Raw genomic sequence first — 11555 nt, 5'->3', positions numbered from 1 at the left:
CTGTGTGTGGCTGTGTGTGTGTGTGTGTGGCTGTGTGTTTACAGTAGTTGATGGGAATAGTTCTGAACAGAAGCCCTCAGCCTGTTCCCCGAGGGACTCACTAATTGAAGCTTCCTGGTTCTAGGTTTTTATGGTCTGCGTCCCCCGGGCCTCCGAAATGACTGCGGTCAATTTAGTTAAGAGCAGAAACCAACCTCATAAGAAACTAATAAAACCATGTAGCACTGAGCTCACACGAGTTGTACAAGAGTTGCTAAAGCATTGAGACTTCAATGTTAAATTGAATTTAGAACTGCAAAAAGTAGCAATTGATTAACATAAAGCAAATGAATCTTGAACTGTTATATAATCAGTGAAGGCCAGGATCACACTTGGCGTCTTTTTGACAAAAAAACGTTGACTTGGGCACTTTTGTGGTAAAAGAAAAAGGAGCTGGCAGCGTATTGGTTCCAAAAAGCAGCCTGGAGCATCTTTTATTGCAAAAATGAATGAGTGAAATCTTTATTTCGAATGATAACAGAGAGAGGGAGCGCTGCTAATTGTTCAAATGATATTCACTCAAAAACAGATTTTCTAAGGAAATTGAGTTAGTATGTTGTTTTAAGTATTATCAATTCAGACGTTATTGTAGATATATCACAATGTCGTGATATATGATTTCATCACGATGTGTTTCCATTGAATCACGATAAATCATCATACAGTGAACCCTCGTTTATTACGGGGGTTACGTTCCAAAAAGAACCTGGGATAGGCGAAATCCGTGAAGTAGTAACCTTTATTTTTTTTTTTACAATTATTATACGATGAAATACTCCATAATACATTGAAAACAAAGAACAAAACCTTTATACAGGCCCAAGCATTTGTTTAACAAATAAAAGTACTGTATAAACCGTTGTTTTTACAAATAACTACTGTACTGTGAAATTATAATTTTAATCATCAATACGAGCTGAAGGCTTCAAATGTCGGAGATCAGCAACGCCCCCCCCCCGCCCCACACCACCACACCAACACACCCCCCCACCACCCACCGCCCCAACCCGCCCCACCGCGACCAGAGTCATTGGATTAGACCGGAAAAATGAAAAATACAAAGTACAGGAGGAAAACTAGTGCCTCCCGAGTATTTCACTGCTCTTCTGACTGAGCCGCTGCATCCTGACTCCGCTCTGTAGCGGTTTTTTCTTCTAAAGCCGCGGTGCAGGTGTGTTTTTTTTTTTGAGAGAAGAACATAGTTATCGGTAGTTGTTGTCGCTCATTTTTCTTCTGGGCAGAAATCCGTGAAGCAGCGAGACCGTGAAAGGTGAACCGCAATATAGCGAGGGTTCACTGTGTTGAATTATGGCCCAGCCCTACTACCACCTTCTCTTTTTTGCTGGTCTTCCTTTCCCTCCTGTTTCCCTTTTTCTTACAGGTCACATTTTTCCAAAAAGGCATATTCCATTTAGATTGAACATATCATGCTTCACTCTTTCTGTCTCTTTCTGTCTCTCTTTGTCTCTGTCTGTCAGGTTGGGGAAGTCAGAGCTCCAAAGTCCAGATCCATCATAACACATGGCTCCATTTCCCCGGCCACAACATGAGATGGATCCTCACCTTCTCTCTGCTATTTGTCCACGTCTGCGAGTTCGCAGAGGGCATCGTCTCCAACAAGTGAGACCTCAGAAAGACATCTTATCACATTATCACACAAAATACTAGTTTTGTGTCCCTTACACCAGTAATGTAAGTGAAATGGCAAGTTATCAAGTCTTTTAAACATACTAATTACATTTTGCATTTGCCTCTTGCTGTAGAGGGATGCAGACCAACCACCTCCATCTCTTCATACCAGCCTTCATGGGGTTCATAGCAGCCACAACATCAGTGGTTTACTACCACAACATAGAGACATCCAACTTCCCCAAACTGCTGCTTGGTAAGACTCAACACTGACGGTGGGGGGGGGCAGGATTGGGGGCGGGATTGGGTTAATCCATTTCTTGCTTTGCTTACACATCTATCCTGTACAAATTAGTACATCATCCCCAGCTTTTGACACCAATGATTTAGCATTGCACCTCCGGACAATTGATGGAGAGTTTAAAAAAAAGATCAAATCAAACCAGAGATATGACCTTTTTCATGTCACCCAATAATCTTCCCTGTCAATACCTGTCAATATGTGGAATTTAGCAGGGGGCAGCCTCAAGCCTGCAGCAGACATGAGCAGATGGTTTATTCCCTGGAAGGGCACCCTAGAGTGACATCAGTTAACCCTCATGTTGTCCTCGGGTCAAATTGACCCATTTTCCTATAGCAGTGTTTTTCAATTCCCCAAAATAACATGATTGACTCCACATGACGCTCTTTGACAAGTACACATCTCTACTTTCATTAATTTTGGGGTGTCTTGTTCAATTTTATAGCATTTGAAAAACAAATTGAAGTGTTTTTGAAATGGTATTGAGTAAAAGTTGACATATTCCAGTCTGTGATTATTCATCAACATCCATTCCTTTAATTTTAGTTTAAATAATTCCTAATTTCTGCTTTTCTAACTCAAACATCAGGTATAATTTCCTATAAATGAGGTTCATTGACCATAAATTCCCCAAATAACTGTAAAACTAAAGTTAATAAGGTAGTGTTAAACATCAAAAGTGACGAACATTGAAAACACACTTTGATGTGTTAAATTAATGGAGGTCCCCTTTTTATATATAGTTTACGTTAATGCTGGAACTAAAAGTGGCCTCAGTAGAGGAACACCAGAGAGGGTATCAAGGGGAATGTTTACCAAGGATTTGCAGCCCTTGCGTGGGCTCATGAAATATGTATTTTAACAATTTACAGTACATTCGATCAACATCAATCAACATGAAAAAGCAGCAATATAACTGTCCATTTATATTACATTATATCATTTCTACTTCCCCCCGCAGTCCTATTCATCTACTGGGTGTTGGCGTTCATTACAAAGTCCATTAAGCTGTGGAAGTTTGCCGAGTACCACGTTGGACCGCAGCACCTGAGGTTCTGCATCACTGCCCTGCTGGTCCTCCTGTACGGGCTGCTGATGGCCGTGGAGATCAACGTCATAAGAGTCAGAGTGAGTGATCATGTTTCACCCAACATCGTTAAGGACAGTGTTTAATCCAGAAAGAAGGGTGGAAATAAAAGAGCACATATTCATATCTAATAACTTTATTAGAAATGTACTTTTTTGAATGGTGACTGGAAACTTATTTTTCTTAGTGTTTTTAGTTTAATGTGTGTGTGTGTGTGGCATCTATATTGTTCAAAATTTTTTCAATGTTTTATACTAACATGTCTGTTATTTGTTGTTGTTTTGTTCACGTATTTCTCCCTGTAGAAATACGTGTTCTTTGCCAACCCTCAAAAGGTGAAACCACCGGAGGATTTACAGGATTTGGGGGTTCGCTTTCTGCAGCCGTTTGTCAACTTGCTGTCCAAGGTAGAGAGATAGAGACACACACACACACAAGACAAAAAAATAAATAATAAGGTAGATATAATTTTCTTTTTCTACTTTTTCAAAACAATTATTGATACCATCCGGATAGTTTGAAATACGAGTAAAAATGTACAAATTTCACATATTTAGGCCACCGTGAAGCTCAATGTTTAGGTCTCAAATTCAATATCTAATGTTACTGGAGCACAAAGTGCACGTAGTAAATGGTGCACATTCTTGGCACGTTTTTAGGCGACATACTGGTGGATGAATCCTCTCATCATCGGAGCCCATAAGAGGCCCATAGAGCTGAAGAAGATCGGCAAGCTGCCCATCGCCATGAGAGCCCTCACCAACTACCTCCGGCTCAAAGACGCCTATGAGGATCAAAGGGTGAGCAGATGGACATCTTAACCTGATTTCACACAAATGCGATGCGGTTTTCCAACTGTTGAAAAAATGTATTTTTTTTAAATGCGTCTATCTTCCCTCCCTAAACTCTCACTCTGCACAGACAGCGGAGGATCCGAACCGCGCCCCGTCGATCTGGCGCTCCATGTATCGAGCGTTTGGTCGCCCCATCCTGCTCAGCAGCACCTTACGCTACCTGGCCGACCTGCTGAGCTTCGCCGGGCCGCTCTGCATCTCCGGCATCGTGAAGTACCTGAACAAGACTGGCAGTGTCACACCGCTAGACAAGATCAAGGGTGTACGTATGAGCCTGTGCAAAGATTCTCGCATTACACGCTGCGCCAATGGTGTTAAATGGTACACGCTTCCTTTCTCCTAACGGGGTGTGGCCTCGACAGGGTTTGAAAGTGTGTGGATGGACGAAAACTTTATATTTGTGCAATTTATAAATATTTTCTTATGCAAACATGATCTATTACACATCTGAAAGAAATATTTAGCAATACAGGAATTAGTTTTGTAAGGGCGCTTGTAAGGTGACGTTAGCTTATCTGTGTGTGTGCGTATGTACTTCTATCACTGTGAGGACCAGAAAGTGGGGACATGTTGAAAGGTGAGGAAACTCTTAGCGTGGGTAAAACCTTTTCAGGACTCAGGCAGTCACACACACGTACTGGTGGTGACACGATGACTGCGACCCACGCCTTGCTGAGGTCACACTGGTGAGTGAGTCATTTATTGGTTGGCTGGACCACCCAGCACCACTGACACGCAGTGACACAATTTGTGTCTGTGTGTGTGCATGTGTGTGTGAAGTGTGGACAACCCACAATGATGCGCTAATATGCACTCAACATTTATTAAGATTAGCTTATGTAAACACTTAAACCCGACTTTGGTCCTGGTGACGGCTTTACTAACATCAGCCCAAACGTGGGGTTTAAATTTCCAAAGTGATTTCTCTGAAGGGAAATGAATGACGCTTAACTTTTCACATTGTCATCTCACTCACAGTCTGTGTTAAACACAGGGTGTTCAGTTGTGACCCTCCTATGGCGCCGGGTCCATTAATTTTTTAACCAGTGTTTGAGTCAAAGCAGTGATTTTAGATGTCAGCTGTCAGGGTCAAACTTCTAGGGGAAAATGCAGTATTTATACAATTTTTTTCTTTTAGCTTCACCATTGTTTTGAACTAGTTTGCTTGAGAAGATGTGTTTTAATTTGGGTGTTTGGAGCTCATACTTTACATCTGTTTGCTGCAGTGGGTAGAGAGCAATAAAAACAGCAGAATTCAAAGTTGAGTGACACGTCATCCTGCAGCTCTTCGTCGCAGGGCAATGCATCCACAGAACGGCCAATAGGAGCCCTCTATCTCTCTGAAATAACCTGTGATTGGCCAAAGTCACAACTGGATCAGCTAAAACCTAAATACAAAGCCAAGAGGAGGTGCACAAGTCTAGTTTGTTCTCAGATTACTTAAATTACAATATGCCGCAAGATTATTATAGAATTTTTGCCCAATGATGCCAAAAATAAATTTCCTATTTAAGATTGTAATAGTGTTTTGTAGGCTATCTTACAGGAAGCAGTAGGACTCAAGTAGTTAGTTTTGAAGTCAAGTGACCCATAGATAATTAAAGGTGCACAATGAGTTCCTGCATGGTTTCAGCGCAATTTTGGTCTCAAATCGTAGGCATCTCTCCTTGATCCTCCAGCTGCCTGCCCCCTGAATACACAGTGAAGAAGCCCGGTCTCGGGAGACAGCACAGGGGTCGTGAACGTCAAACAAACTCTGGTGGCACAGCCTGTGCACCAAAATACAACAAACCCGTTCCAGCATATCACCGACAAGATGGTTAGTGGAGAGGGTGGGGGTTAGTGACGAACTAGTCAGTTTGACAGTTTGACTAGACAGTTATGGAAACGGGGGGCGCTTGCTCTGTTTTCTTTTGACTTTTTTTCCTTGGAACAGAAGTGCAGGATCTCATAGTGCACCTTTAATCATTGACCAGGATAAAATCAGCAAATCCTCACATCTTTAAACCTGTGAAAAGCAACAGTTTCTCACTTTTCCTAATCAAATAGTTTCAATGAATCACCAGAATTGTTGTTGGTTCTTTTCTTTTTTGTTTGATAGACAAGTCAGTGAATTGACCAATTTTATTCAGCACTTCATTGAAAATATGCACAAAATATCAACTTCATTCCAGATGCATCAGGATCTGCATCAGTGTTATAAATTAATATCACCTGATCAAAACCTGTAACTATTCCACTACAATAACACAAAACAATTGGATCTTCCCATGTCAGCACAATGTAGAGCAGTGTTTCTCAAATGGGGGTTCATGTACTTCTAGGGGTACTTTTGAGTATTGCAGGGGGTATGCAAGAGTTTTTGCTAAATGTTTCTCAGTTACAAGGCTGTAGTTACTTTTTTCAAAGTTTTTGTCACTGTTTTTGTTTGTCACTTCTATGAAGGTTGTCTTTTTGTTTTGACCTATTCTTGCCTTTCTTTCTTTTTTTTCTATTGTCTTTTTTTCAGCTTTTTTTCAATCTTTCTGTTACTTTTCTACTGTGTTTTCATTGCTTTTTTTTTAAAGATTGTAACATGTAGCGGGTGCAGCAGACAAAGAGAACACAAACACTTTTACAGACGGCCCGTCTGGTGAAGAAAGAGACGCTGGCAGAGCTGATCAGACATTGACAATCCCCTTAAATCCATCTCAGCTTCTAATGAAAGGTCATAATAAAGACAGACTTGGTCGGAGAGGCAGAGCAGATGCTTCTGTGATGGATGTATATTTTCATTCAGTCGATTTTGCTTGATGTTGTAAGAGTTGATGTTGAAGGTGAGATGTTGTCGGGTCCGTGCCTGCCTGTTAAAGTGGGTATAATGGACAGCTGCGATAAAGAGCAGAGCTGGGCTGCATTTCTGAGTGACATGGAAAGTTCCCCACTCACCTCACACTTTAAAACAGGGGAGAAGTCTGCTGAGCATCAGACTGAGCTTTTTGTGTGTGTGTGTGTGTGTGTGTGTGTGTGTGTGTGTGTGTGTGTGTGTGTGTGTTTGTGTGTGTGTGGTGTGTGTGTGTGTGTGTGTGTGTGTGTGTGTGTGTGTGTGTGTGTGTGTGTGTGTGTGTGTGTGTGGTGTGTGTGTGTGTGTGTGTGTGTGTGTGTGTGTGTGTGTGTGTGTGTTTCCATCTTTTATTCATGCACTGGTATGTACTGTATGTAAAATCATACACATTCATTCCACTGAATTTATGTATGTATGCATAGCAATATTGATGTATCATTTTCTGAAAATTATCATGACAGAAACTGTTAAATATCCAAATACACGTCTTTTTGTATATTCCAGCTACAGTACATCTTACAAATCAATGTTCTTCCCAATGATGCAAAATGCATAGAAAATTTAAGGCTGTACCAATTTTTTTAAATTTATTTTTCATAGTCAAAGCTTCTATGGAGATTTTTGAATGAAGCTTCAAATGTCTGTGGTCAAAGTTTCTCCATAGTTTCAGCTGGGAGATGTGTTTGAGCGGCAAGTTTGCTACCTTACACCTGCTTAGCTTTCTAAAAAATAAGAAAACTAAACTCTGAAAATGGCAAGAAAGTAAATATTCTTATATCTATGGTTCTTCTTTCTGCCATTGCTGGCACCCGTTTTGGGAACCCCAGCTCAGCACAGGTCGTTCTTTGGAGGCAGACCATTAAATTAGCAAAATAGAAATAAAAAAAAAGCCAACAACCATTGACATTGAATAGTGTCAGTGCCATTTAGTGGCTGTTATTGTGGCATTGCTGTCCAAAGTTTAAATTAGGCATGACTCCTTAAGAGACCAGATAGAAAGACAGTAGGACAAAGTTGAAAACACAATTACATGTGAGTAGGTTTCAGAAGCAAAAGGAAAGATATGATCTGAACTTGTTATATACATAAAGTTTCTGATTCAACTTTTTTATTAAGTTAGAAAAGTTTTCCCGGGACGTAACGCGTGAATCAAGTAGCACGCTAAGATATTTGTGACGACATCATCTTGGTTTGCAAAAGTAATAGAATCGGTAAAAAGATTTTTTCTGGATGAGTGAAAATACATACATTCAGTTTTTTTTACATTGATGGTTAAGTGGTTCTTTTTCAACCACTTGTGTAGAAGCTGACGATAAGATGATAATTTGGAATTTACGACATCAGGATTTTGGAAAGAAAAACCACAGTATCATCAGCGTACAGTAAACATTTTATGAAATTACACACTTGAGGGAGATCATTGATGTATAAAAGGCAAAAGTAAAGGGTCCAAGAATACTGCCTTGTGGAACGCCCATATCACAGATTAAAGGTTGGGATGTTGCATGATTAATTTTGACAGCTTGCAACCTGCATTTCTATCACAGATGAAGACAATTTAAATGAAGATATTAAGCAAGATCTGATGGGTCACTGTGTCAAAGGCCTTTGTAAAGAGAGTTACGTAATTGTTCAGTGAAGAGTAGTAATGCCGACATGGTTAATCGCTTCACGCAAAAACCGTGTTGACAGTCACTGAGCCATTTGTTATTTTCAAGGTAAGAGCTTGGCTGGTTATGCAGGGCTTTTTCAAGCAACTGGATGTTAATGTATCTCTTGTGTGTGTGCTCTGTTGTAGGAGACATATTTAGGTGTGTACTTCATGTCTACCACTGAGCTGCTGCAGAACACCTCAGTCCTGGCTGTGCTTCTCTTCCTGGCGTTAATCCTCCAAAGGACCTTCCTGCAGGCCTCGTACTACGTCACCATAGAAACAGGCATCAACCTGCGCGGAGCCCTGCTGGTGAGTGAAACATCATGGAAATTTAACTTTTGTTTCCATACTCAGTAGGGCTGTGAATCTTCAGCCACTGCACGGCCAATACTTTGACACTAGAAACCTTTTATGATGACAGAATTTTTATAACTGTTTTGGTCACATTTAGTCTGTTAAAAATAATATAAATCATCAGCACAGCATCAGGTGTTGCTTTGAAAAGGTCTAAAAAAGTCTCCCTTTCATTTCAGAATCCAAGACACATGTACACTTTGTTTATTGGGTGAGCTAGTTGACATATGTTTGTTTTATTTCTTACATAAGGGATTTACCCCCATTCATGATGATTTCTTCTGGCTTTAAGATTAAAAAAATGAGTTGTGCTTGTGCTGTGGAAGGACCTTTTTTGTAGCAGATTTTCGTAATCTTCTCCCAATGAAATACAAGCTCACATTTCTGGTATATTACTTTGCAACCTGAATGCGGTATCCTATGCATCATGACCGATATATGTTGCCTTTTCATGAAGTGTAATCGTTTACATGTCTTTCATTAACAAGGCGATGATTTACAACAAAATCCTGCGTCTGTCCACCTCCAACATGTCCATGGGGGAGATGACGCTGGGGCAGATAAACAACCTGGTCGCTATAGAGACCAACCAGCTGATGTGGTTCCTCTTCCTCTGCCCCAACCTGTGGGCTATGCCTGTGCAGGTAGGTTAACCTGGATCTCCATTACCTTTCCTGGCCATATTTAATCTTCTGTAGTGATGTTTCAGCAAAGACTTGTCCCGTCTCTTGTTGTGTTTAATTTGCAGATCGTGATGGGAGTGATCCTGCTCTACTACTTGTTGGGCTTCAGTGCCTTGGTTGGAGCATCTGTCATAGTTCTGCTGGCTCCAGTCCAGTACCGAATAGCTACAAAGCTGGCAGACATCCAAAAAAGCACACTAGTAAGCAGTATACTTTTATCATTTGTTGCCTCCAGATTTCTTCGCAGGTTTTTTTTTTCTCACAAAATGTCATGATGTAAATCTATTAATTTACAGCAGTTGGTAACTATTATGTCTAGTAATGTGAATTGATAATGGGACAGGTAAATACAGTGTTTTGTCCCCTGTCTCTCGTTCAGGAACACTCTACGGATCGTCTAAAAAAGACCACAGAGATCCTAAAGGGTATAAAGTTGCTGAAGCTGTATGCCTGGGAGAATATCTTCTGCGACAGCGTGGAGGACACCAGAGGCAAAGAGCTCACCACCCTCAAGACCTTCGCCTTCTACACATCGATGTCTAGTAGGATAGAAACTAAATCTATGACCTGAGTTTGAATTATGTCATTTGCATTTGTGTGTGATTGCCGTCAAGTAGCTTCCTTTTTTCTTTATCAAGATTGCTAAAAAAACAACCTCTAAAAAGACTTATCATGGCAAACAATTACCAAGTGTTTTCTTTCATGTATCTTGTCCTCATTTTTATTTATATGACTGGTTTCTGCTTTGCTTATCACAGTAAAATGAAAGCTGCTTTCTCTCTCTGTGCAGTCTTCATGAATGCTGCTATTCCCATTGCTGCCGTTCTTGCGGTAAGACACTTTTACCACAATTTTACCAAGACAATAATTTACAAATTTAAATTATTCTATTTGCTTTTTTTGTTGCTTTCTTTAACTATAATATGATTTTTCATATCGAAACTGATCTAACCAATCCACCAAATATGAGTTAGGATTGCTAAACTCAAGATGTTGTCTTGTAGACGTTTGTGGTGCATCACTTCTTCAATAAGACCGGTCCCACTCCTTCAGAGGCCTTCGCAGCTCTGGCGTTGTTCCACATCCTGGTCACCCCTCTCTTCCTGCTCTCCACTGTGGTCAGATTTGCTGTCAAGGCGCTGGTCAGGTGAGTGTCTGGGAAAAATGGTTCTTCTACTGTGCTTTATGTCGTATTCACGCTCAATTAGGGCTCGGGACCGAATATAAAACTGTTTAGGCACTGGCTGAATTGTCTCTAAAGTAGAAAGATGCCACGTCATTCAGAATCCAATTTCAATGCCTAAGGATTAAATCTCATCAGCGTCAGTGAGCTGGAAAAGCATGCAGCATGCGTCAAACAAAAAAACAAGACATCCTGGAGATGCGGTGCCACAAACTAGATATGGTTCCTGTGGTAATCTAATTAATGGAACATGGAGGAAACCTGACAGCAGGGAAGAGAAACTCTAAACTCCTGAGAGATTACTGCTATTGGTATCGCCACAATCACACCTACTCGTGCGTGTGTGTGTGTGTTTTCACAGTGTCCAGAAGCTCAGCGAGTTTCTTCAGAGTGACGAAATTGGAGATGACAGCTGGAGAAATGGAGACACGTCTGTTTCCATGGAAGCAGGAAAGAAACATCTGGGGGTGGTAAGTGTTGATGAAACCATATTATTCAACTAAACTGAGCATTACCAGGGAAAACGTACCATTAGTTTCATTTCCTAGCTACGTAGGCGGGATTTTACAGGAAAACTGTGGCTACTGTGGTGATTAAAAAAAACAAACCATGAAAATGAGACCCAGGAAGTCAAAAAGGCCAATTGAAATGTATCATACAGTTCCAGTGCCCAGTGGGTTACATAAGGGACAAGGGATAGGACCAATTGTTAAAAATCTGCATCTATTCGTCTGCAGACAGGAAGTCAGACCACATACATTTATTATAATCTATGACCTGACGTCACTTGTTGAAGCTGCTCCTGCTGCTGTCTTAAATTTAGGTCTGAAGCACATGAAATTTACAGACGTCACATTAAATGACTTGTAATGAAAAGCTTCAATTGTCAAAAAAAAACCCGGGGGAGATGGTCAGGGCATCATGGCCACCAACAAAACTCAGCAAAG

The 11555-nt window shown here is 40.8% G+C and overlaps 1 protein-coding gene across 1 annotated transcript in view; it reads left to right on the top strand.

Annotated features, from left to right (window-relative positions):
• Positions 1 to 11555, top strand: part of abcc9 (ATP-binding cassette, sub-family C (CFTR/MRP), member 9) — a 66500-nt gene that overhangs the window by 1275 nt on the left and 53670 nt on the right. The window contains 13 exon segments of the mRNA XM_032505239.1: positions 1518 to 1659; positions 1803 to 1924; positions 2931 to 3097; positions 3362 to 3463; positions 3716 to 3856; positions 3978 to 4172; positions 8533 to 8697; positions 9231 to 9386; positions 9491 to 9625; positions 9805 to 9967; positions 10216 to 10256; positions 10430 to 10572; positions 10970 to 11078. Coding sequence (XP_032361130.1) covers positions 1518 to 1659; positions 1803 to 1924; positions 2931 to 3097; positions 3362 to 3463; positions 3716 to 3856; positions 3978 to 4172; positions 8533 to 8697; positions 9231 to 9386; positions 9491 to 9625; positions 9805 to 9967; positions 10216 to 10256; positions 10430 to 10572; positions 10970 to 11078 — 1781 coding nt within the window.

Source organism: Etheostoma spectabile, chromosome 23 (assembly GCF_008692095.1).
Source record: "Etheostoma spectabile isolate EspeVRDwgs_2016 chromosome 23, UIUC_Espe_1.0, whole genome shotgun sequence".
In the NCBI taxonomy this organism is placed as follows: domain Eukaryota; kingdom Metazoa; phylum Chordata; class Actinopteri; order Perciformes; family Percidae; genus Etheostoma; species Etheostoma spectabile.
Note: the sequence above shows the minus strand (reverse complement) of the source record. Positions and strands in the feature narration are given on the sequence as shown.